Raw genomic sequence first — 26658 nt, 5'->3', positions numbered from 1 at the left:
AAAAAAGCTCAACATCACTGATTATTAGAGAAAGGCAAATCAAAGCCACAATCAGATTGCCACCTCATACCAGTCTGAATGGCTATTATTTAAAAGTCAAAAAATAACAGATTCTGGCGAGAATGCAGAGAAAACACTGTTGGTAGAAGTGTAAATTAGTTCAACCACTGTGGAAAGCAGTGTGGCAATTCCTCAAAGAGCTAAAAACAGAACTACCATTCAACCCAGTAATCCAATTACTGTGTATATATCCATAGGAATATAAATTGTTTTATTATAAAGACACATGCATATTTCATTGCAGCACTGTTCACAAAAGTAAAGACATGGAATCAACCTAGGTTCCCATAAATGGTAGACTAGACAAAGAAAATGTGGTAAATATCCACCGTGGAATACTATGCAGCCATAAAAAAGAATGAGATCATGTCCTTTGCAGGAACATGGATGGAGCTGGAGGCCATTATCCTTAGCAATCTAATGCAGGAAGAGAAAACCAGATACCACATGTTCTCACTAATAAGTGAGAGCTAAATGATGAGATCACATGGACACATAAAGGGAAACAGCACACACTGAGGCCTACTGGAGGCTGGAAGGTTGGAGAAGGGAGAGGATCAGAAAAAATAACGAATGGATACTAGGCTTAATACTTGGGTGATGAAACAACCTGTACAACAAACCCTTGTGACACGAGTTTACCTATGTAACAAACCTGCACACATACCCCTGAATTTAAAAGTTAAAAATAAAAAGATAGTAGTAGTCCCCTTTTCGGGAAAGAAAAGAAGATGAAAGAAAGAAGGGGCCCAGATACTTGGAGTGAAGACTAAAACCTAAGAGCCAACCATCTGGCAGGAACCAGGAATCAGTAAGCTTTCTGGCTTTCTTATTGATCAGAAATATGCCATAATTTGCCTTTCAAGGTGATTTAAAAGCTCTGTTGCCAGGAACCAAAAAGAAGATGCATGTATCCTTCCTTTTGTCAAGTAGGAAAATCACCTGTGTGTAAGACAGGCTGCCTGTGTTCACTGTCCACGCTGCATCACAGACCTTGGAGGGGAAGCCCAGTAGAAAATGATAAAACGTCAGTGGGCCAATTCTTTCTTTTTTAGTTTTCCTATCCACAGCCAAAGGATACTAACATCAGTTCTTCTACGCATGTCACTGGTGATTTTCCATTTCCATGCCTACTCTGTTCCCTGGAAGACACCTTCCCCCAATCTTTTTTTCTGCTTCTCCAAGAGTTATCTTTCCATCAATACTAAAATTAGCCCCTTTTCTGAAAGCATTCTGTGGTTCCCTCCTTCATGAACTAGATGTAATTTCTCCCAACTATGGGGAGGAGGCTAACTCCTAACAGCCCATATGTTGTACTGTGTTCCTATCTTGTATTACAAACATTTTGGCTGCATTTCTCACCCAGCCTAATAGATTTTATAAGCTCTTTAATCACTTCACCTGCTTTATCCACTTCTGCTTCTCTGTTTGCCTAGTAAATAGTGTGTATTTAAGGGATACTTTAAGAATGAGCTAACCCCTTCCACACCTCAAACAAACCATCCTTCGTTCAACATCTGCAAGCCTTTATTAAGCACTTAACAGGTGCAAGAAATTGGAGATTATAAAGATGAGTAAGAACCGATTCTGGCCTCCTAGTGATATGCAACTTAAAGGTGGAGCTAAGAAACCAAATAACTTGTGGCAAACAGGTACAAGTGTTATCATAGGCACACGCAAAAAACTACAGTGTGAAAATAGGAGGGTAGAATAAATTCAATTTGGGTGACCAGGAAGTTCTGGGAATGTTGCATGAGGAAAAAGGGGAAAATCATTTGTTGAAGGTCAGAGTTCATTAAACAGTTTGTAATCATTATCTCACTGAATTATCACAACCTTCCAAGTTAGGTATTTTACCCCTATTTTACAGATAAGGAAATTGGGGCTCAGAGAAGTTTTAATATTTGGCCAAGTTTACATAACTGATAGTAATGAAACCAGAAATCGCAAGCCCAGTGGCCTATTTCCAAAGCTTATACTGGTTTTCCTACACCAGATCTTCTCCACACAAACAAAAAAAGTGACAAGTGCGCTCAGTCTTCAAGCCTGATTGGTTAAGATTTTCCAGGCCCATCTAGAGGGAGGGCAGGGGCATTTCAGGAACAGCCAACAGTCTGAGGAAAGGTCTGGAGGTGGAAAAGTGTACACCATGTTGGGGAAAGGCAGGTCCCTTCACATAATTGAGTAGAGGATATATCAGAGGGATAAAGGTGGAGGCACTGGTCAAGAAGGGTAGTAGATGGTTCTCTACTTTCCCTATGCTTGAAAAATATGATAAAGTGTATTTCTCATCTACTTAAAAATGCATGAAATGTTGTAAGTAAAACATTTTGAATGTCTTGGAAGTGATTGTTTTATTTCAATAGTCTTAACCTTCAATTCTAAATATCATTTAATGCAAACCATAGAGTAGAAAAATGATTCTCTTTACATTTCCTTTTCCTTCAGACTTCTTTGTTTTTAATCTCTCTGTAATGATACTATCTAGAGATTTAAACCGTAAGTTTAAAGACTAGAGAAAATAAATACAAATAATTTAGCTACACAAATATCAAATGTCCTATCATGCCAACAATTTAAGTATTTTCTGGTGAGAGTGTTAACACTGTATAACTGAACTGATTTTAAGAAGTTTCAAAATATTTTAAGTTTAAAAATACTCTTTTTTTTTTTTTTTTTTTTTCAGGCTAGAGTACACTGGGACAATCTCAGCTCACCACAACCTCCGCCTCCTGGTTTCAAGCGATTCTCCCACCTCAGCCTCCTGAGTAGCTGGGATTACAGGCATGCACCACCAACGCCCAGCTAACTTTTGTATTTTTTAGTAGAGAGAGGGTTTCACCATGTTGGCCAGGCTGGTCTCGAACTCCTGACCTCAAGTGATCGGACTGCCACAGCCTCTCAAAATGCTGGAATTACAGGTGTGAGCCACCATACCCAGCCAGGTTTAAAAATATTTTAAATTGGGCCGGGCGCAGTGGCTCAAGCCTGTAATCCCAGCACTCTGGGAGGCCGAGGCGGGTGGATCACGAGGTCGAGAGATCGAGACCATCCTGGTCAACATGGTGAAACCCCGTCTCTACTAAAAATACAAAAAAATTAGCTGGGCATGGTGGCGTGTGCCTGTAATCCCAGCTACTCAGGAGGCTGAGGCAGGAGAATTGCTTGAACCCAGGAGGCGGAGGTTGCGGTGAGCCGAGATCGCGCCATTGCACTCCAGCCTGGGTAACAAGAGCGGAACTCCGTCTCAAAAAAAAAAAAAAAAAAAAAAAAAATTTAAATTGGGCCAGGCATGGTGGCTTGTGCCTGTTATCCCAGCACTTTGGGAGGCCGAGGTGGGCAGACCATGAGGTTAAGAGATCGAGACTATCCTGGCCAACATGGTGAAACCCCATCTCTACTAAAAAAATACAAAAATAAGGCTGGGTGCAGTGGCTCACTCCTGCAATCCCAGCATTTTGGGAGGCTGAGGAGGGTGGATCACGAGGTCAGAAGTTCAAGACCAGACTGGCCAACATGGTGAAACCCCATCTCTACTAAAAAATACAAAAATTAGCTGGACATGGTGGCTCGTGCCTGTAATAGCAGCTACTTGGGAGGCTGAGATAGGAGAATTGTTAGAACCAGGACCCGGGAGGTGTCACTGCACTCCAGCCTAGGCTACAGAGTGAGAATCCATCTCAAAAACAAAAACAAAAACAAACAAACAAACAAAACCCCAAAATTAGCTGGGCGTGTTGGCGCGTGCCTGTAGTCCCAGCTACTCCGGAGCCTGAGGCAGAATCGCTTGAACCAGGGAGGCGGAGGTTGCAGCGAGCCGAGATCGCGCCACTGCACTCCAGCCTGGCGACAGAATGAGATGCTGTCTCAAAAAAAAAAAAAAAAAAAAAAAAAATTTAAGTTAAAAAACTGGGTGGGGCCGGGCGCGGTGGCTCAAGTCTGTAATTCCAGCACTTTGGGAGGCCGAGGCGGGTGGATCACGAGGTCAAGAGATCGAGACCATCCTGGTCAACATAGTGAAACCCCGTCTCTACTAAAAATACACACACACACACACACACACACACACACACACACAAAAGTTAGCTGGGCATGGTGGCGTGTGCCTGTAATCCCAGCTACTCAGGAGGCTGAGGCAGGAGAATTACCTGAACCCAGGAGGCAGAGGTTGCGGTGAGCCGAGATCGCGCCATTGCACTCCAGCCTGGGTAACAAGAGTGAAACTCCAACTCAAAAAAAAAAAAAAAAAAAAAAAAAAAAAAAAAAAACTGGGTGGGTAAATGGGATATTGTAGCCTAGTGTGATACAATAAAAATAGTATGTGTCAGGGACCAGTAAGTGAGTAAGAGAAGGAAACAGGGTGGTGCAGGGCATGCATAGCTAAGAATTGCATAAATTATCAGTAAATATCTAGAAATGCTACACACTGCTACAGAGAATATATCCCACCTGCAGTCCCAATAAGGGCTTACACTGAAGGCTCTTAGTTCCCACAGGCTCTTGCCACTGGGAAGGGGCGAGGCACTGGGCAAGGCAGGGGCTACAGAGGGATGGGATGCTTAGAACCAGGGCAGCCACTCCAGGTAGCAAAATTGCAAAAACCAGGGCAGGGAATCATTGTCTCACAGAGCAGGCAGATGTCTCAGGTACTTTTGCTTCCTGTAAGGCACATGGCATACTCTGAGGCCCCTGGTAATACTTCTGTCTATGATGATGCTGACTAACGACCCAGATCCCAAGCACCCAAGTAATTCAATTGTCACTGCAGGGAAGTGGAGGTCTTCAATTAAACATGACAACTGAAACTGGGGCTACTAGAATGAATTGTTATTGGCTCATTTATGATTTTCTGAACACGACAAAGGGGGATTTTAAAAGGATGCTACCTCAGTGTCCACAGCACAGAACAACACCATGCTTTTTAGAACCAGGGAGTCATTTCACAAGGATAATGTACAATGAAATCACTCTTATCCTACTGACATTTTGGCTTTCCCTATACATTTTAAACATTAGTTTTTGTTTTTCCTGGAGTCAAACTTTGATGGAGTGTCAGTCCCTCGCCTCCCCTCCATCTCCTTCCTTCACTCTCTCCTTCCTCTTCTTTTTCCCTCTCCTCCTCTCTTTACTTCACACTTGCCCTCCTTCCTTCTTCTCCCTCCTCTCACTCTTTCTCGCTTCCCTTCTCTCTTTTCCTCCCCCTTAAATATTAATTAGCCCATCCTAGTTTATCTTGAGTCAAGCATTTCTGGCTGAAATTTTGCCCAAGGATCCATGCCAGGAACAGGAGCTTATGCAAGGTTGATTGGGACACGACTTTTGATTGCTGACTCACAAAATGAATTTAAACCACTATAACTGCAGAACTACATGTAAAAGATTTGGATCTTATAATAACATAGGTGAAAACATGAAATGATAAGAAAAGGGAAGGTGAGAAAGCTGCCCCACAGATGCCTTGACCCCAGATCATCTCTGGCCACCAGTCTTAGAAATGTGCTGCTCCCCAAGACCGCTTTCTTCCTAACTCCAAGGATTCTGGAATCATTTATCAGGAGGACACCCAGTCACTTGGCAGCACGCTCAATTTCGGTGTTTACCATCTAAAACAGATGGGATGGGGAAACCCACAGTTTGGCTTATGCTGTTAAAACAAAAACCTTAGGGCCAGTTTTGTAGAGGGCCACCAACTGGCCCAGAGGCCTGTTTATGTTTTCCCTCTGGAGATTGGGAGAAATAGTAAAAATATGCATACTTTTTTTTTTTTTTCCTAGAGACTTCCATTGAGAATTTTATTTTATTTCTACCACTCTTGAGATAAACAGGTGTCTGGAAGTGAGCACACTTGCTCATTAGCATCACCAACTCATATGGGAAAGAAACCAAAGCAGTATCATTGAGAGCCATGGATTTTAACTAGTTCTGTCACATCCTGGCTGTATAACTGTGAACCTGCCTCAGTTTTCTCATCTGTGAAATGGAGATACCACCTACATCACAAAGCTGCTGTAAGACTAACGGAAGCAGCCCTTGTGAAATGTCTGGGACATCTTAGGTACTCATCATACCTTGGGGCTCTCCCAGCCTCCACAGAAACATTGCTGCCCTTAACTAAGAAAATTTAATTGTTATTTTTCCCATCTTTACATTTGATATGCAAAGAGCAATGAACTATTTCTCTAAAATAGTTAGATAAATAACAATAAACTTTATCTAAAAGCTTATATGTCCTAAGTCCATAAGACTTCTCTGGGGAAAGTTGTTCTTTGAATTAGTAGATACATTTTCTTCCTTCTTTCTTACCCCCTTCCCTTTTCCCTTCCCCTTCCTCTCTCTTTCCCTTTCTTAATGGACCAGACAGGACTCACCAATTTCACAAAGCAAATTGGAGTTGTAAATTAATAACTACATTAAGCGAATGTTTTATGAAACACTATTTCCTCAGCATCGGGCTAAGCATTTCATTTGCATTCATATCTCATTTAATCCTAGCAATCTCATAAGTTGGACTGCACAGTTATCTCCATTTTACAGATGGGAGAACTTAGACTAAGGGAATTCAAATAACCTGGGTGACACATACAGTAAAGGGCAGAACTCAATCACAAGACAGAGCACAAAGGGAGTCAGAGCTTAACACCAGACATGCCATCTTCTATTTTCAACAAAGGGTTTTCCTAAAACTACTAATATTCAAATGATGGAATTTCTCAAATCTCCCCACGATCTAAATTCCCACAATTATATTAGAATTTCGAAAGCCACCTCCTCTCATGGCCTTATTTCAGAGAAGTATCTAAAACTCTATCGCCTTATTCCAAAAGGAAAGGGGAGAATTAACTGCTTCCCTGAACTTCTCTGCCAATCTTCCTTTAGTTATTTCTGTTTTCCTGCCTCCCACTGGTCGTAACAGCTATTTTATAATCATTCCATAATTGTGAGCAGTAGTCCCAAAGGCCCCGTTCTAAGAAACCACAGAATACGGCGGGTGAATACTAGCGAGATGGAAAAAGCACAGCAAACTTCCTACTCTGTTGACAAAAATACCTCAGAAATAGATCATCGAACAAGCTAAGTCCACTGACGACCCTCCTGAAGCTGCAGTGGTGGAAGGCTGTCGTGGTCCCAGAGTGGGGCCGCCAGTCCACGCGCACCTGCCCGCCTGCGCGTTCCTCCGCGGGGCAGCGGTTCAAGCCGGGAAGCCGCGAGTGTTTTCAGCTCAGAGGGGAGCGGTTCGCATGACCCGGGTTCCGTCCACAGCTGCTGACAATTGTTTTACAAGAAAGAAAGAAGAGACACAGAAGTCTCCGCGAGGGTGTAAGCCTTGCCGACGCCGAGGCGGGCGCCCGCGGTGGGCGGAGGCGGCTGCTCCCATCCAGGGTGCAGGGTCCGTCGCCGGCTCCCTTTTGCCAATGCACGCGGCTCGGGACCCAGACAGACACCGCGTCCTGAGCGCCGGCGGCGACCCTGGGTCCCCTCCCCACGCCCCGCGCCTCCGGAGGACGCGCCGGGCGCCGTGCTGCACCTGTGCCCCCCGGGGCGGCCTTGTTCCAGCGCCCCTCGGAGGCGACGCCAGGCATGAGGGAACGGGGCGGGCGCTTCCCTCGGGGTGCAGGGGGCAGACCTGGGGTCGCGGGGGCGCTCCCAGCGCGTCAGGCGCCCCGCGCCCACCCGGGGCGGCCGTCTCGCCACCCGCAGCCTCACCTCCCGCCGCAGCCTCCTCTTCCGCCGCCATCGCAGGAGCCACCCGGCCGGCTCCTCAGCCCCGCGGCTGGCAGCATGGAGGAGCCCCGGGCCCGCCCTGCCCCGGCCCAGGCGGCAGCTCCGGAGCGGGGAAGCGGGGACTGGCGGGCGCAGCCCGGCCGGCAGCGGCTACTGAGCATGCGGACTGGGGCCAGCCGCCCGCCGCTCTGGGCGCCCCGGGGCTCCCCGGCGGGAACGGGACCCGGGCGATGGGCGGAGTCGCCGCGGACACCGCCCCGCCGAGCCCTCCCGCGAGCCACAAGGCGCTAAAATGGCCAGTCGGGTCTTTCTACCAACCCGCCCATTCAAAACAGGCTTCCATGCTCATAGCAGGCTTTGCCCCGGCGTTCCGAAGACTGCAGCTGTAGACCCTCGGGGCCGAGGTGAAGGGTGAATGAAGATCCTTGCACGGCGGGTTAGCGGAGGGCACGGGGCTGGGGTTGGGGAGGGGGTGCTGGACGAGAGACCCTGCTCTTTTCGGCCTAAGGAAGGGCTTAGCTGCAGCGACGAGGGTGTAGAGGATGGAGAGAGGGTCCCCAAGGAAGCCGTTTTGCTGCCTGGAATGGTTGGGTAAATCCGGAAACAAGATCTTTTGGGGATCACTTGACAGCCCTACATCCTTATAGCTAGTGTCTAGAATACACTGGTCCTGTTCAGCGCGCTCTGAATGAAGAGAACCCCTAAACATGGCTGTTTACTCACCCAGGTGCAGGTGGGCTGAGTTGAAAAGAGAGTCTGTGCAGGGTGGTGGGATCGGAGTTGGTTTCATAGGTTTAGGGTAGGCAGTGGAAAGTTATAGAAGTTACAGTTTAGGGTGGTTTTGCAAGCTGGGAGGGGGTTGTTGAGTCTGGAGTCACCAGGTTGACTAAGGTCGGCTACAAAGTCCAATTGCCGGCCGGGCGCGGTGGCTCAAGCCTGTAATCCCAGCACTTTGGGAGGCCGAGGCGGGTGGATCACGAGGTCAGGAGATCGAGACCATCCTGGTCAATATGGTGAAACCCCGTCTCTACTAAAAATACAAAAAATTAGCTGGGCATGGTGGCACATGCCTGTAATCCAAGCTACTCAGGAGTCTGAGGCAGGAGAATTGCCTGAACCCAGGAGGCGGAGGTTGCGGTGAGCCGAGATCGCGCCATTGCACTCCAGCCTGGGTAACAAGAGCGAAACTCCGTCTCAAAAAAAAAAAAAAAAAAAAAAAAAAAAAAAAGTCCAATTGCCTTATCAATTGAGGCCAGGAATAAGGAACAACAGAAGAAAGTCTCAAGTTAATTAGGCGCTGCAGGGGTGGATCATTCTTTCCCTTTTCGTGGTCTTCCAGTTACTAAACATTTTCTTTTTTCTATTTTTTTTTTTTTTTTTTTTTTTTTTGAGACGGAGTTTCGCTCTTGTTACCCAGGCTGGAGTGCAATGGCGCGATCTCGGCTCACCGCAACCTCCGCCTCCTGGGTTCAGGCAATTCTCCTGCCTCAGACTCCTGAGTAGCTTGGATTACAGGCATGTGCCACCATGCCCAGCTAATTTTTTGTATTTTTAGTAGAGACGGGGTTTCACCATATTGACCAGGATGGTCTCGATCTCTTGACCTCGTGATCCACCCGCCTCGGCCTCCCAAAGTGCTGGGATTACAGGCTTGAGCCACCGCGCCCGGCCAAACATTTTCTAATTCCGGGAGGCCATCCAGAGATGTATGTGTGGGTCACGAGGGTCACCATGGCTTGATTTAGGGTATTGTCTGTGGTGTGGCCAGTTCAAAGAACCTTGCAGTCCCGAGACCCATTGCTTGGTAACCTAGTAGAAGTAGTAAAGAAAAGGCACAATAGAGAAGACACAAAATCAAGCTTTGCAACCAGCCTACATGTAATAATTTTCCTACAAGGACTGAATTCCAGCGTCTTAACCAGCAGCTTTTGTGTCCTCAGGGCAGTACTTAGGGCCATTGTTAGAGTCTGGGCAAGGGGTTTGGAAGTATGTTCCCAACACCAGTAGGCATGACAGGAGAAAACTGTTGCAGACTTAAGCAGGGGACTAGGACTGTATGCAGCTAGAGGTAAGGGACACCTGCTGAATACTGCTGTCCTCGGTAACACACACCAAGACACACCCCTAATCAAAACCATTCTTGAAACATCTCACCCCTAGCTTTGACTTGGAACTCCACCCCAAATTCTACCAACACCAACTTCTCCTGGCAGCTCAGAAACAGTAATTCCACAGAAGGCTCCCCCGAGTTGTGTTCAAACCTTGGCTTTCCAGACAAGTGTATGCTATTTTGAGGTGGTTTGCCAAAGGGTAAGAGGTAGAATCAATTAGACCTGGGCCTTAAGATCCTGGTTAAAATGTAAATACTATTCTATACATGGCCTTGCTTACAGTGCATTTTCCCTTATCAGCTCACAACCTGTTTCTTAATTCCTGTCTTAGTAGGGAAACAGAAGTACAGAGATGATGAGAATTTCGGCCAGGATCACTCAGCTAGTAGATAATAGAAGCAAGATCATGAAAATTAGGTCTCCTTCTTAGGAGTTCCTATTGTGGTGTCCAGTAAGCTTGCCTGTGAATCACTGCAGTCGCCGTTTCTTAGAAACGATGATTCATTTCCACCAAAGTCCAAAAGCAAGAGAAAGGGAATACAGAATCTACAAAAGCAGAAAGGGTAATGCACAAGCAAAGCCAGCCCACAGGATTCCATGGGGTGCAACCCTCTCATTGTTTAATAGATATTCCCCTACTGCTCAGATTTAAAGCCTGCTTGCTCTTTTCTTTATACTCTGGAGCTTTACTTTCTAAGACATGATTTTTTGTTTTGTAAAGAGTGGCTATATATCCCATAGGATAAGGCAAACAGACACACTGTCTTGCCTGATGGATAGGAAGGTAATCTCTCATCTCCAGTGAGTGGTTTTCTCATATTTTCTCCTGGGAAAGAAAATGTGAGAAAGGTGATTGAATGGTTTGTATAACAGAATGCAGGATAATTTGTATAATAGAATGCACACAGTTCATTTTGGTCAGCATGGTTCCCCTGCCAAAAGCCCCGAAGCAGCCTTGCTCTCCGGGAATCATTGCTTACCTTTAACTTAATTTGTTCGTTAATCTTCTTTCATTGCTAAGTACCCAGGCAAGAACAAATATTTTAAAGGTGGAACAAATATTCCATTGTCTATCTGGAATTAGGAACCACTGCCTCACAGCTGTAAACTCTTGTCCTTTTAACCTCCTGCTGGGATTGTAACAATATAAGTTAGTTTTCGTGGGAGGGGACTAAAGCCACTTAGAGATTTTATTTGGCCCAAGACCAAAAACCCCCAAAAAACTAACAACAAGAAAAAACCACACCTGCTTCAGAGTGTAGCTAAATTGAAGATACTGTTTCCAATGATGGATAACAACAAGTAACACAGAAGCCGGGAAGGGGAGAGAAGAGGGGGTGGAAAACAATAAGGAGGGAAAAAAAGGATATATGTGTTTACTACCATTGAACCGTACACTTAAAGTGGTAAAGATGGTGAATTAAACAAACAAAAATAGCAGCTACCCATTATTGATGTCTTAAGTGACTGGGGAAAATAAATTATTAATGTTTAAAACTATCTTTTCTTCCTACCCTGGCTCCAGCATCCTGTGGAGGGTGAATCCTGGGGAAGATGCTTAGATTTGTTGGGCAGATTGATGAGTGAGTGCAGTTTGGAGAAACAAGTAGGCCAACACTCTCCTATATGTGTTTAGAGAGAGATGGGGGTCTATGGTGGACTTCTGGTATAGGAAAGATCAGCTTGAGCGTGGCCTAAGGGAAGGAAAAGCAGAGAGGTAACTGGAGGACAGACAGTCCACTCCTGAAAGAGGGAGAGGCGGTAAAGGAGGTGGTGGTAGCTGCCATAAGGAGTGGAAATTTGCTATCTTTATTTTATTTTTTACACAGAGTCTCACTCTATCAGCCAGGCTGGAGTGCAGTGGCACAATCTTGGCTCACTGCAACCTCCGCCTCCCCGGGTTCAAGCAATTCTCATGCCTCAACCTCCTGAGAAGCTGGGATTACAGGCATGCACCACCACACCCAGCTAATTTTTCATATTTTTAGTAGACATGGGGTTTTGCCATGTTATTCAGGCTGGTCTCGAACTCCTGGCCTCATGTGATCCACCCACCTTGGCCTCCCAAAGTGCTGGGATGACAGGCATGAGCCACTGCACCCTGCCAGGAAATTTGAGACCTTTTAAAGGGATATTTAGGGAACTTCATTGTGTAATGCAAACTCTCTTACATTATTTCCCTGGAAGATAACAACTTCAGCCAAAGCTGAATTCCTTTTCTCAATGCTTTTGGAGTCATATTTGTTTTTATTAAAAGTGAAAACATTTTGAGATTGGCCTTAGGTGGAAAGCATGGTCACCTACAAAAATAGTCATTTAATTCACTTGTTCACAAACATTTATTGAGTGCCTGCTGTGTGCCAGGCACTGTTGTAAGCACTGACTTTTGTATTTTACCTACTGTACATCAGTTACTTTATATGTATATTCTCACAAAAACCAATGAGTAGATATTAGTTCTTTTTTCCATTAGCTCAGTGGTTCCCAAAATTCACTGTGCATGAGAATGTGCACAATTTTAGATCCACTTCCAGAGACAATGATTTAGTAGGTTTGGGGTGAATCACAGCAATTCCTTATTCCCCCCCCCTTTTTTTTTTTTGAGACGTAATCTCACTCTTGTCACTCAGGCTGGAGTGCAGTGGTGTGATCTCGGCTCACTGCAACCTCTGCCTCCCAGGTTCAAGCAATTCTCCTGCCTCAGCATACTGAGTACCTGGGATTACAGGCACGCACCACCACACCCTGGCTAATTTTTATACTTTTAGTAGAGACGGGGTTTCTCCATGTTGGCCAGGCTGGTCTCAAACTCCTGACCTCAGGTGATCCACCTGCCTTTGGCCTCCCAAAGTGCTGGGATGACAGGTATGAGCCAATGTGCCTAGCCACTAAGTCCTTATTTCAAATGTGCTCCCTATTTGATTTTGAAAGTTGCTCTAAGTACTCTAGGAAATACTGCTCTAACTTGTCAAAAATGAATTTTCTTAAGTCTGGGTTTTTGCAGTATGGTATGTACAAGGGAGAAGTGGTGGGGAGGGAAGCTGTATTTCTTAGAGGACAGAAATAGCAATACACTAAAATTCTGAGCAAACTGCAGGGAAGGACAAAACTTAGGACAAGCATAAGGAAATAGTGCACACATCTCCTTTTATGTAGAGTTGCTTACACTTCTTTTTCCATTAGGGATTATGTGTCAGTGACTCAACTAATGTTTACTTTTGTGGTTTTAAACACTCTTAAAGCAGATATAGTAACCCAAGGCTTCCTCAGTCCTCTCGGTATCGTATAGAATGGTACAAGAGGGTTCTCCAAGTTCTGTTCCTGATTTTTTTTTTACCCAAGAAGACAAAAAGGTCAGGTGCAGTGGCTCATGCCTGTAATTCCAGCACTTTGGGAGGCCAAGGCGAGCCGATGACCTGAGGTCAGGAGTTTGAGACCAGCCTGGACAATATGGTGAAACTCTGTCTCTACTAAAGATACAAAAATTAGCCAGGCACAATGGCAAGCACCTGTAATCCCAGCTTCTCAGGAGGCTGAGGCAGGATAATTGCTTGAACCTGGGAGGCAGAGGTAGCTGTGAGCCAAGACCGTACCACTGTCATCCGGCCTGGGTAACAGAGCAAGACTCCATCTCAAAAAAAAAAAAAAAAAAAAAAGTAAAAAAGGTATTAGGCTGAGTATTGACAGTTTACCTTTCCTACCATGAATTTCTCCCTTTGGAAGAGACTTAGAATAGTCTTCCTGTGTTTATGAGTTTGATCATGAATGTTTTAATAAAAAGGTAAAGTAATTCAGATAACTTGATGTTTGCTAGCAATCTCACCTGAGAAATGGTTTTTTTTTTTTTTTTTTTTTTGAGACGGAGTTTCGCTCTTGTTACCCAGGCTGGAGTGCAATGGCGCGATCTCGGCTCACCGCAACCTCCGCCTCCTGGGTTCAGGCAATTCTCCTGCCTCAGCCTCCTGAGTAGCTGGGATTACAGGCACGTGCCACCATGCCCGGCTAATTTTTTGTATTTTTAGTAGAGACGGGGTTTCACCATGTTGACCAGGATGGTCTCGATCTCTCGATCTCGTGATCCACCTGCCTCGGCCTCCCAAAGTGCTGGGATTACAAGCTTGAGCCACCGCGCCCGGCCGAGAAATGGTTTTCATTAGTCAAAGGTCATCTTCCCAATTTTGACAAAGCAATTGACCTAATAGTAATGAGACCACCCCGCCTTTGGCTGGATCTTGGGAGAAAATAAGTTGATGAGGGTCCTTATTTCTGTTAATGAGCTCTGGAGGAATTGGACCAATAAATGATCTACTCTGATTAATAGGATCTGGGAGGAATGGCAAAAGCACTAAAAAGACCAAGGCCTCTTTATATGATGTCCATCCTGTTGTATGATGTCCCGACACCCAATCCTATTCTCAGAAAAATGTTAATGGGCCAACCTTCAGTTCCTATGTAGGCAACAGCAGATCCAACACCACAGTCTAGGTGCAATGGCTTCAGGTAAGAATCATTGCAGTAAAGCTGTGTGGCATCCTCTTGATTAGTTTGTCAAAAGCACCCTAATTTGGTTCTGGTATCCATGTGGCCATGTTCTTTAGGTGAGCCTCATCCCAGTAGCAGGGATGTGATGCTTGATTACTTTTAAATCAACTGCCCATCAGGTACTGGTTTACGACTATATGGATGGCACAGTCATGGACAGTAAGATGCGAGGGTTACTTTACTTAGAATGCTTCTGGAAAAGATTTTCCTTGCTCTTAAAAAGCAGAGATGCAAGGCTGGGCACAGTGGCTCACATCTGTAATCCCAGCACTTTGGGAGGCTGAGACGGGTGGATCACCTGAAGTCAGGAATTTGAGACCAGCCTGGCCAACATGGCAAAACCCTGTCTCTACTTAAAAAAAAAAAAAAAAAAAAAAAAAAATAGTTGGCTGTGGTGGCACATGCCTGTAATCCCAGCTACTTGGGAGGCTGAGGCAGGAGAATCACTTGAACCCAGGAGGTGGAGGAGGTTGCAATGAGCTAAGATCATGCCACTTCACGCCAGCCTGGGCAGCAGAGTGAGACTGTCTCAAAAAAAAAACAAACAGTGAGATGCAGAAGTGTTGTGTGTGTTTTTTTTAAGGCCTTACGTGTTGTGTGAGGATTTGATGCTTAGAGTCTCTGTAGCCATCTAGCTTCTCTGGAAAAACAAGACCAAAGACAAAGTCAACACAATTGTCGTGACAAAGTAGAAAAATGGAAAACGGAGTCTCGGTATGGTTGCCCAGGTTGGCCTCAAGGGATCCTCCTGCCTCAGCCTCCTGAGTAGCTCAGACTACAGGTACGTACCACTGCTCTTGTGCTTTTGGATTCCTTGACGTTTCTGAGATGCTAAAATGACTACTCTGGAAGCTCTCTCTCTTGTGTCTTACTGTTACATAATATACAAACTTTCCTTATCATTGAAGCCATTTTTACTTGTGTTTTCTGTCACTTGTAGTCAAAAGTATGCAAAGTAATAACTCTGTGTCCCTGTCACTCCATGTATACTCCTGAGATCCTAGAAGCATGTGAGCTATTTTTTCAATGACGTTCACTCTATGATTTGAAGGAGTAGGCAACACTGGACTTGGGTTCAAGGGCAATTTATTACTTGTGTTTTAGGCAAGTCATGATCACTTGGCCTCATGTTGATCATCTATAAAATGATGGTAATTATGTAATTACAGAGTAGTTGTAAAAAACAAATAAGTGAAGACATTTTGTATACAAATATAAGTTCTTTGTTATCACTAGATGTTTTTGAAAAATGAATTTAGAGTCTCCAAGTTTGCTATAATGCCTAAATTTTAACATTCAGTGTTTTAACTGTTGTGTCTTACAATGACATTATTGAAATGATGTACAAGGAACAGTTGGGAGAGAAATGAGGCTGAATGGGATTTTCACTGGCTCCCTTGAGGCTCAGTGGAAAAAGTCATCATGATTGTCAGTGTTTTCCACAGAACAGGAGGTAGTGGTACCTGGGCCACTTATATTCTTATGCTATTTTGACACATTTTCATCAATTTAGTGCTTGCTAATTAGTTATGACCAAGTTGGGTAGTTGTATATAAGCTGTACATCCTGTAAGTACCTAAAAAGTGTAGCCAACATGTTTTTAGCTACAGATTTGGAGATTTTAAATATAAACTTCAAATATTTTGTTCTTGATGTGATTTTCAAGTGTAAAAGCTGGTCAGTAATTTACATTAAGTAGTCTTTCTTGAGTTTTGGGTAACACCTATCTCAAAACTCAAAAATAAAACCAAAAAACCTCACCAGCAGAAACTTTGTAAACATAGTTTTTATTCTTGTCTTACCGTCATTGAAAAAGTCCTGCCACCAAAACATTTTTGAAACTCAGTAACTGAACACCAAACTCATTAGCCTGATGATTACTTTTCTAGACAATTGCTGAATTATATTGCTTTTAAAAAAATAGCTAAGATATATTTTTACTATTTATTCCTTTAAGCAGCAATATTCCCTCACATTTTTTTTCATAAAAATCTAAAATATCTCTAGTAGTCCCAAGTGTCTTATATTTGTTCTAAGCATTTGTTTCACTAAGATTTTCCAGAAATAAGTGCACTTCTAAAGAGAAAATAAATTTAAATAAAATAATCATGGTTGTAGCAAAAGTTATTTTAAGTGTTTTGAATTTTAACAATTCAAAGAGAGAATGTGTTTGGTAGCCAGGGTCTTCTACAAACTAAAATCTCAATTCATTTATTTGTAGATCATTAAAAGACAGCTGCTGCTCCTGTCAGTAAAGAACTAATTGTCTAAGGTTTTCTACAATAAAACACCAAAAAGAAAAAGTACTTAAAAATATTTAAAATTTAGAGATTTACACAAAGCTCTGCAGCTGTTCAAAAAACAAATATAGAAATAAATGAAACCCCCGTCTTAGGCCTTACCAAACAAAGAACATTTTCAATACCCCATACTTATTTTCCATTCACTAGCTTATTAAATCAGCTATACACTCTATTCAGAAGTGGCTGGTTTATAAGCAATTCCTTATTTTCAGATAGCACAATGCTTCAATACATTTAAAGATTTAAAGCTATGTTAGTAATAAATGCATAAAAGAAAAATAACATAACTTGCTTTAATACAAAGGTTTTTAATAAAAAAGTCAAAGTCTACATTAAATCAGGAAATTGATAAATCTGAATTATACAAGCTTTCTATATACTTAGAAAAACCAAAAACACAGTTTTTAATAAAACTCTTTTAATTCAAAATAGAGTCTAATTTAAAGAAAATGTCACTATGCCCAGTTGATTAGATAGGGTTTTATCATTTAAATTAAATTATTCACCTGAAATATGGGAAATGTATAGTAGAGAAAATTCAATCTCAAGGGTACTTTGCAAATTATCTGGTTAATTTGCATCATGAATCAAATTCTTAGCTTCCAAAGGGCAGACACAGTCTTTAATTGCTTTTAGGTAGGCACTTAAGAAATGCTTTTGATGAGGAGAAAACCTCAAAGATTGTGAATCACTCTAATAACTCCAGGGAAGAATAAGACTCTCAACAAAGTAGCTTTCCAGAACTATCCTTCCAGTGCCAATTTGCAAGCTCTTTCTGGTAATAAGAATGAGGGAACTCAAAACAAAAAAATGCTCTATTCTTATGCATTTAAAAAGTAAACTTAGGTAAATTAGTTTCTTTTTATCAATCTCTGTCAATTTGAATTAATGGCATTTTTCAATACCATTTCAAGAATAGTTAACCATGCTAGAACTAGAGAATGTTGCAATTACCTCATATCTTACCTATTCATTATCACACTAGCAAAACAGTCCTTTAAAAAAAAATAATAAAGTGGGGGAGCAATGTGGGGTGAGGAAATCTCATAAACTTCAGCAAAAGTTAATATTATTTTAATTAAAGGCAGTTATAATTAGAAAAATTAGAATTGGTCAAATTGAGGTATCTCCAGGGTTTTTAATAGCTCTCTCCTAAATACTCAAAAAATTCCGACTAGAAAAATGGAAATGAACTGTTAGATAAACACATAAGTACTCAACAAATATTTTTAAAAGAAACAAACCAAAATAGGGAAGTGGGAGGAAACAGGATGGCCTTATGAAAACACTGTGGAGCTACCTAGCAGCAACATTTATAAAAGTTTTTGTAGGCCGGGCGCGGTGGCTCACGCCTATAATCCCAGCACTTTGGGAGGCCGAGGCGAGTGGATCACAAGGTCAAGAGATCGAGACCATCCTGGTCAACATGGTAAAACCCCGTCTCTACTAAACATACAAAAAATTAGCCCAGCACAGTGGCGCGCGCCTGTAGTCCCAGCTACTCGGGAGGCTGAGGCAGGAGAACTGCTTGAACCCAGGAGGCGGAGGTTGCGGTGAGCCGAGATCGCGCCATTGCACTCCAGCCTGGGTAACAAGAGCGAAACTCCGTCTCAAAAAAAAAAAAAAAAAAAAAAGTTTTTGCAGATTTGCACAATGCTCATATGCAACTCTTCCCCATTAGGAAGACATTCTTGCAAACAAATCATCACTTTAGATTTTGATCATAGATCATTTATAATGGTTATCATTGTTGTATGTTCTAAAAATTCCATCCATTAACAGTTAAGACAAACATTAGGCCATTCTTTGCTAGCATATTATTCCTCAACTAGTACTAATGAAACCAAAACCTCAGAGTTGTTTGAATTAGAATTAAAATATTAAGCTAGAAAAGATTATTTAATTCTTAGGGTGATACCCAAAGAATTTGATGCTGACATTATCTTCCCTGTCCTCTCATCACAACCCCCTGGCCTGTATTTAATTCCTTAATTCCATCTATATTCACCACAGTGATATAGCTAAACATGAACAATATTGCCCTTGATTAAACCGACCTCTATCAAAGATCTGTCAGGTCTGAATACAGCATTCCCACAGGAAAGGAAAATTCTACTAGTTGTGAGCATCCACTGTTGAAGATCTTTGGTACATTTGGAGCATACGAAAATAATGGCACAATAATACAAGTACTATCAAAGGAAACATTTTCATCAAAAGAAATGTTAACTAGCCATGATATGTAACAACTTTCTAGAAAACCAAAGTAAATAGCTTTTTGTTCTCTACAAGTCCATTTACATAATAGAAGTTTGACATTTAAAAAAATAGTTTAATAAAAATACACCAATTCTACAAGCAGCCTTCATGGTCATTTCTTAAATTCAACTCACCATAATCAAATTAAAATAATGCCATGTCCTCTTGTTAAAAAAGAAGTCCTCTTGTCACAAGAAAATCAACTTTACATGTTATATAATACAGTACGTCTCCCTAAGAGTATACAGACTACGTATATAAAGGTCATCAGTATTTCTGAATGCAACATAAATATATTAGTGGAGTGCTTGAGTGAAAGTGTTAAACTTTCTCTTTCTTGTTATAAACTTGTCACTCCCTACTGTGGAGTTTGTGTAATAACTTGATGATAAATTCTATTTTTTAGAGAACCAGTGAATTTCTTTTTAAATTTCCATTACAGAAAATGTCTTCATATATATTCTACAGATGTCCAAACCAATAGGGCAATGTTCTAACACCAACTATGGAAGATGGCTTTTACTGATTATCTAGACCCATAGAATTGCAGTAAAACATCAATACTGCAGTGTTACCTACAGGTTAACCTATGTTGCTTTAAATGATATGTTTCTCCTGAATTGATTAGAGGTGTTACAGTTCAAAGCCACAGCACACACAGGCAGAATGGACCTTAATACGCATGTAGGCAGTGCAGTTAGAAAGGGATGTCTGTTCCTTTTATTCCAGTACCTTCGTATAATAAAGTTAACAAAAACAATAAAATATTTTTAAAAAAAAGAGCCAGCTGGCACTGCCAACCAATTCCTATAGTAGTCTTAGAAATCCTAATCCTGTAGAATTTCCTCTTGTAGTCAATAAGCACCACCATCTTCAGGAGTATTTCAGTGTATTGTTATCTACGCCAAGCAAGCCTGGTGATGCAGCTACCTGAGTTCTCTTGGTTATGGGCGAATGTTATCTTCATTCATAATTTCCCAGCTTTCATGTAGGTGGGGATAGAGCCACGTTGAGTCAACCCTTCAAACCTTTTATAGGTATAATTGAGAAAAACCCAGTCTTTGGATTTGTAGTCCGGTTCTGTGGTATTTGGCACTAGAAAGAGAAAAATTAAAGGAATTTCATTAGTGAAATGCTGTCATCTTCAAAGACTTTTAATAGTGTTAGTTACATTATAGATTGTCTTACCTGGTTGTAAAATATCAGATTCAGGGAAGTCATCAAAATTTGAAGTATCATCAATGCTTTTGATTTCTATAGGGATTGCTGCTGGCCTTTCCCTGTAAAAAGGTATTGAGTAGGCATGGTAACTTTTCTGAAACTCTCAATCTCCAACTAATAATTCTACTTGTAAATTCTGTATACTATTCTATAGATATTAGAAAAGTCAAGGAAATTTATTGTGGATTTGAGAACAGTAAAAGGGAGTTCAAAATAGTTGAGTATAATTTTTTATTAAAATGTTTTCATTCACTTGGAATTTTAAAAAATTTTTTGTTTTTAATTTTTATAATTATGTTATAGGTATATATATTTATAGGGATCATGAGAGAGTTTGATACTGACATGAAATCGGCAATAAGTACATCGTGGAGAATGGGGTATGCATCCATTCATGCCTTTATCCTTTGAGTTACAAACAATCGAATTACATTCTAAGTTATTTTAAAATGTACAATTTTCTCTTTCATACTTTAAGTCCTTGCTAAGAAAAAAATGAAAAAAAAAAAAAGTACAATTAAGTTATTATTGACTATAGTCACCCTCTTGTGCTGTCAAATAGTAGGTCTTATTCATTCCTTTTTTTACCCATTAAGCATCCCCACCTACTTGCCATTTTATACTTCTGTACCAAGACTTTTTCATACTATTTTTAAAAAGTGAGCTAATGAAAAGTAAAAGAGGTTTTATTTAAAAGATTGTACAATTGTATAAAGTATGTGAGATATTATAAGGACTGACTGATCCTTCTTAATTGATTTAGGAACAGAATTTAGTAACAATCTATAAATTAAAAATCATTTGGGGAAATGAGGGGCACACAGGTGAAGGGACTATTTGTGATGAAATCTGAATACAAAAACTTCTGTCACATAAATTTTAAGAGAATCAAAGATAGTGAAAAAGAAACCAGTCCTGCAATCCCAGCACTTTGGGAGGCTGAGGCGGGCAGATCAGGAAGTCAGGAGTTTGAGACCAGCCTGACTAACATGGTGAAACCCCGTTTCTACTAAAAATACAAAAAATTAGCCAGGCATGGTGGCACGTGCCTGTAATCCCAGTTACTTGGGAGGCGGAGGCAGGAGAATCGCTTGAACTAAGGGAGGCAGAGGTTGCAGTGAGCCGAGATCGTGCCACTGCACTCTAGCCTGGGCAACTGAGCGAGACTAAAAAAGAAACCAGTCATGAAAATGCCTTCTTATCATGCTAAAAAGTTTATAGAGATAGTTAAAAGAAGCTATCAGTTTTTATTACTTCTGTTTTTTCAACAAATATTTATTGGATTTATTAGGTGGTAAGTTTACCAAATTATATAAAAACATATATATTTTTTACCAGAATTATTCCAACCCATTTATACTTAATATACTAATTTAATAAACCTAGTTTAGTGGAAAGAACCCTGGAGCACTGAGATCTAACCTTTCTGTTATTAACTAGCAGTATGACATTGGCAGGCAAGTCCCTGTGCCATGACTATTCCCTCATTATAAAACCAGGAGAACTGGCAGTCTCTGAGCATCCTTCCCACTGTAAAAGGGGGGATATCATAGTTCTTTCTATTCAATTAAGTTGTGTGTGTATAGTATTATACAGCATAATGATTAAGAGTTAGGTCTTCCACTAACTCTTAAATCATTACGCTGCCTAGATCCAATCTAACTGCCTGAGTCCAACTCTAGCTTTTTCATTTACTAGCTGCCCATTATAGGCACATTACTTAACTTTTCTATGCCTTAGTTTCCTCACTTGTAAAACACAGATAATAACATTTCTTACTTTATAAAGCTTATATGAGGATAAGATGAGAAATACAAGTAAAGTAATTAGAACAGTACTGGATACACAATAAATGATTTTTTAAAACTAGCTATTATAATAGGCAGAGTGAGCTGGGCACCTGTAATCCCAGCACTTTGGGAGGCCAAGGTGGGCAGATCACAAGGTCAAGAGATTGAGACCATCCTGGCCAAGATGGTGAAACCCCATCTCTACTAAAAATACAAAAATTAGCTGGGCGTGGTGGTGTGCGCCTGTGGTCCCAGCTACTCGGGAGGCTGAGGCAGGAGAATTGCTTGAACCTGGGAGGCAGAGGTTGCAGTGATCCAAGATCAGGCCACTGCACTCCAGCCTGGTGCCTGGCGACAGAGCAAGACTCTGTCTCAAAAAAGAAAAAAAAAAAAAAGACCAGCCTGGGCAACATGGTAAAACCCTATCTCTACCCCCCCCGCCAAAAAAAAAAAAAAAACACGACAAAATTAGCTGGGCATGGTAGCAATGCCTGTAATTTCAGCGACTTATGGGGCTGGGGTGGGAGGATCACTTGAGGCTGGGAGGTCGATGCTTCAATAAGCCACGATCATGCCACAGCACTCCAGCCTGGGTGATAGTGTCAGACCCTGTCTCAAAATAATAATAATAATAATAATAATAATAATAATAATAGGCAGAGTCCCTAGCACCCAGCAGGTTCTCCAGTGAAGATCTGTACCAAGGAAATGACACATAAGCTGTCTTAGAAGATACAAAAGAGCCAGCTAGGCAGGGTAGGGGTAAAGGTAGTGGGGAGAGGGCATTTCAGTCAGAATGACTAGCAAATGGCCAAACTTAGAGGTGGGAAGAGGAGTAGTAAAGGCCATTGAGATGCAACTTATGCAGATGAGGCAAGCGCTATACCCTGAAGTCCTAAGAAAGCAGTGAAGGCTTCTTCACTGTATCCCAAGTACGAAGGGAAGCAGGAAAGTGGCGTGGCCTGATTTATGCTTCTAAACTGTTGCTGTGTGGAGAACAGATTAGAACTACTGCAGGTAGTTTGGCCATAAACTGAAAGGACAATGCTCACAATTAACAACTGTAAGCAAATTCTTAAAAGTTACTTGTATTATTTAATGCCCCCCAACTAATGTTTAAAGAACATTATTGTAAATTAATTAAGGAGACACTGTGGTATATTACAGCAAGGACAAAAACGAGAGGTCACAGTGTGAAATGTAAATACATCTTTCATATGTTAACAGCCTTCACTGTGTGAGTACGAATATAAGAATTTAAACAGCTGCCCAATGTCCTTCGCTGAAAGTGGATGTTAGCCTAAAATAAGTCACTAAGTCACTTAGCTATAGTCACAACAGTCCCACTCACTTACATAATCCAGACAATACTGGACTTAATGACATTATATGTTACTTTTGTATTTAACTAGCAGAATCAGAAGGAAGTTAATTGCTAACTCTAGAATTTCGTTTTTACTCAGACTTCTCCCATTCAAAGCCTAGGAACATACCTTATGTGCTCCCAGTCCACACCTTCAAAAAATGGATGACCTTTGATTTCTTCTACTCCACTATTTCCAATTCTATTTTCAGAATCAATACAAAATCTACAACATGGAAACAGAGAAATTATCATACACAAGTTACATCTAAAGTATTCTAGCTGGATTACTTCAAATTTTTTTTACAGCAGTATGATATTTTTCTTTTTATTGATGTTAACTATGTTTATTGTAGGAAATGTGAAAGAAAATAAAAATAATCTGTAATAGCATTACTTAGAGATAACAACTAAATATTCTAATCTTCTAATCTTTTATAGTATTAAAAATACTGTGTTGATACTATAGTTACTATGTTAGGTCTGCTTTTTTTTACTTGATATACTGAGAAAATTTGGCAAGTCACTAAATATTTTTCTATAAATTTGTTTCCTAAAACTTACATATGGAAATACTATAGCCAGTCTACTATTGAGCCAGTCCAATATTGTTGAACATTTAAATAGTTTTCAATATTAAATACCATGATAAACATATTGCACCTAAATCTTTACATGTATCTGACTATCTGCATAAATAAAATTCCTAGAAATGGAACTTCTGGATCAAAGGTCATATATAGTTTAGGGATTTTTAAAAATAATATGCTGCCAACTGGCTATTCCCACAAGTTGCCCCAATTTATAGTCCTTCCAGCCATTCAGTACCAAAAAACTTCATATTAGTTGAGGAACAGTACCAAAACACTTCATATTAGTTGAGGCACACATGGAAATTTTTGCTTAGAAGATTTCACGTATATACTTTTCATGACAGGAATCTGCTACTAACATTTTCCCTTTTCTCTTTAATGGAATCAGGTCATTGCATTCTAACAGAAGTGACCTTTTGGTTTTACATATATCAGTAACTGAAGCAATACAAGACCTCCTCCCTCTTCTTAATTCCTACATTTTTTTCTGCATACTTCCTTTTAAGAGTTTACATTTTTAAAAACACCTTTATTGATCTCTTTGTATACATCAGTGGTATCCGCTCTTCCCAACAAAAGTGAAATGAGTTGTTTAGGTACTTAGGAAATTTTGAAGACACTATGAACTCCTCTGGGAATTTAACCACTAACCTGAGAATTAAGTCCTTGGCTTTCTCAGATATAGGTACCTCTGGAGGAAATACCAGAGTTTCTTTCCAGTTCATCACTTTTCTGTACGTTTCTTGAGGTGTTTCAGAGCAGAAAGGTGGATATCCTATGTATCAAAGAAATCAAAAATGTTTCATCAGCTTTGTGATTAGTGAAGTTATACCTACCAAACATGTGCTATAAGAAACCAAACTGAGTGCTCTATTTAACAGTCAAAAATGCCACCATTCATCAATTTACAATAAAATTGCTAATAAAGTCAATAAAATAAAAGATTTAAAGCACTGCCTCCCCTTTTACATGAAAAGCTATGCAGGTTAACAATTTTTATACATGGGAGTTTGGGTTAAATACTTGCCTTCCTGAAACAGGATCCCTGGAGAGCTCACTGGTATTGATCAGTATGCATTTAACATTGGGGGGACATCAGAATTAAGTTTAAAAAACTTCAAATATTTTAGTCAATGATATCTGTAATATGTTCAAACAATGGTACTCAAGGAAATTTTTTGTACATAAATGAATGATAAAACATACCTATTAGCATTTCATACATAATCACTCCCAAAGACCACCAGTCACACAATTTGTTGTAACCAGTCTGCATGAATACTTCTGGAGCAATGTAATCTGGTGTCCCAACTGTGGAATATGCCTACAAAGGAGCAGCTTGTCAAACCAGCATTCTTAACATTTAAAAAATATATATCTGAGGATGGCTTACTACTGGAAAAAGCAATATATAGAGGTGTTAAATTTTCATTTATGTTTATTTCACATGTTTATCATGTGCAAGGCTTAGTGGTAGGTAGTGAGTCAGATAATACGTTATAGACTATTATTTTTCAGTCTATTTACTTTCCTGAGGGAATGCTGAATTAGTTTTCTTTTCATCACTTGGTTGAACAAGTATTTATAGGGTGTCCATATGTGCCAGGCATTTTATAACAATATATCATTTCTGCCGTCCCCCAAGAAGCTCAATTAAGTTATTTATATACATATATAGCCTTCAGTCTATTTCAAATAGAATGAAAAAGTTCAACCTAGAAGACCTGGCTTCCCCACTCACTACTAATGTGTTCTTTGGCAAATTACTCAGTTTCTCTGAGGCTCAGCTTCTGCCTACATAAAATTGGAATAATAATACCTGCCCTAATAGAGTTGATGTGAAGATGAAACAATAAAAGGCATGTGCTTTGTAAACTACAAACTACAAAAATAAGCAGAGGTATTTTCATTAGAAATGTAATTCCAGGGTACTGCTTATCTATTAGGAAGCTATGCAGTTTTGAATTCTTAATTTATATAAAATCTTACAAAAATTATTTCTACAAGGCAGTAATTCTCAACTAGGGGTAGTACTCTTGGGGCAATGGTAAATGTATGGCTGCAGAGTTTGTCATCTCAATGACAAGACTGGCATTTAGAGGGCAGGGGATCCAGGCGCTAAAAACATTTCCTGTCCCAAACACTGAGTCCTCTCTACTTCTCCCTTGGGAAACACTTGATCCAAGGCTTGGTGACTGTTGGCCATGAGAATAAAAAAACACACACTTGAGTAATATTGTGTAAATAGGGGGGTACAGAATTCCCCTACCATATTTTTAAGCAGCATTCAGTTTTTCTCTTTAAAAACAGGGAATAAATATAGGAAATACTGCAATTATTCTCAATTGCAAAATCTGATCTAAAATTGGCACATTTTAAAAGTAGAATAAAGGTTTTCTCCTTAATGCATAACTCACTATCATTTAAAAATACAGAAATGTTTTTACAAGCATAGGAAGTTTGCGATTACTTAGGTTAATGAGATAATAAACTCAACAATGCAAAGGTCATTTTATTTGGTTTTAGAGGGTATTAGACTATTATTTTTCAGTCTATTTACTTTCCTGAGGGAATGCTGAATTAGTTTTCCTTTTATCACTTGGTTGAACAAATATTTATAGAGTGTCCATATGTGCCAGGCATTTTATATGAAATTAGGAAAACAAAATCCAAAGGCACTTTCTTAACCTGCAG

The 26658-nt window shown here is 40.8% G+C and overlaps 2 protein-coding genes across 15 annotated transcripts in view; both read right to left on the bottom strand.

The window, feature by feature from the left end:
* Positions 1-7950, bottom strand: part of BMAL2 (basic helix-loop-helix ARNT like 2) — an 84619-nt gene extending 76669 nt beyond the window's left edge. For 3 of the 7 annotated variants that reach the window (XM_074402961.1, XM_074402957.1, XM_074402959.1), the window contains exon 1: positions 7765-7949. In XM_074402961.1, the coding sequence (XP_074259062.1) occupies positions 7765-7795 (31 nt within the window). In that variant the 5' untranslated portion in view covers positions 7796-7949. Of the gene's footprint in view, positions 1-7107; positions 7324-7764 lie in introns of those variants that run through there. The other 4 variants (XM_039472021.2, XM_074402960.1, XM_074402962.1 and 1 more) reach the window with 4 other exon arrangements.
* A 9080-nt stretch (positions 7951-17030) lies between these two features.
* Positions 17031-26658, bottom strand: part of STK38L (serine/threonine kinase 38 like) — a 193606-nt gene continuing 183978 nt past the window's right edge. For all 8 annotated transcript variants that reach the window (XM_074402955.1, XM_074402953.1, XM_039472310.2 and 5 more), the window contains 5 exons: positions 25171-25288; positions 24616-24739; positions 23502-23597; positions 20186-20277; positions 17031-20092 (listed from right to left, as the gene is read on the bottom strand). In XM_074402955.1, coding sequence (XP_074259056.1) covers positions 19965-20092; positions 20186-20277; positions 23502-23597; positions 24616-24739; positions 25171-25288 — 558 coding nt within the window. In that variant the 3' untranslated portion in view covers positions 17031-19964. The remainder of the gene's footprint in view (positions 20093-20185; positions 20278-23501; positions 23598-24615; positions 24740-25170; positions 25289-26658) is intronic.

This window comes from Saimiri boliviensis, chromosome 7, assembly GCF_048565385.1.
Source record: "Saimiri boliviensis isolate mSaiBol1 chromosome 7, mSaiBol1.pri, whole genome shotgun sequence".
NCBI classification, from domain to species: Eukaryota; Metazoa; Chordata; class Mammalia; order Primates; family Cebidae; genus Saimiri; species Saimiri boliviensis.
Note: the sequence above shows the minus strand (reverse complement) of the source record. Positions and strands in the feature narration are given on the sequence as shown.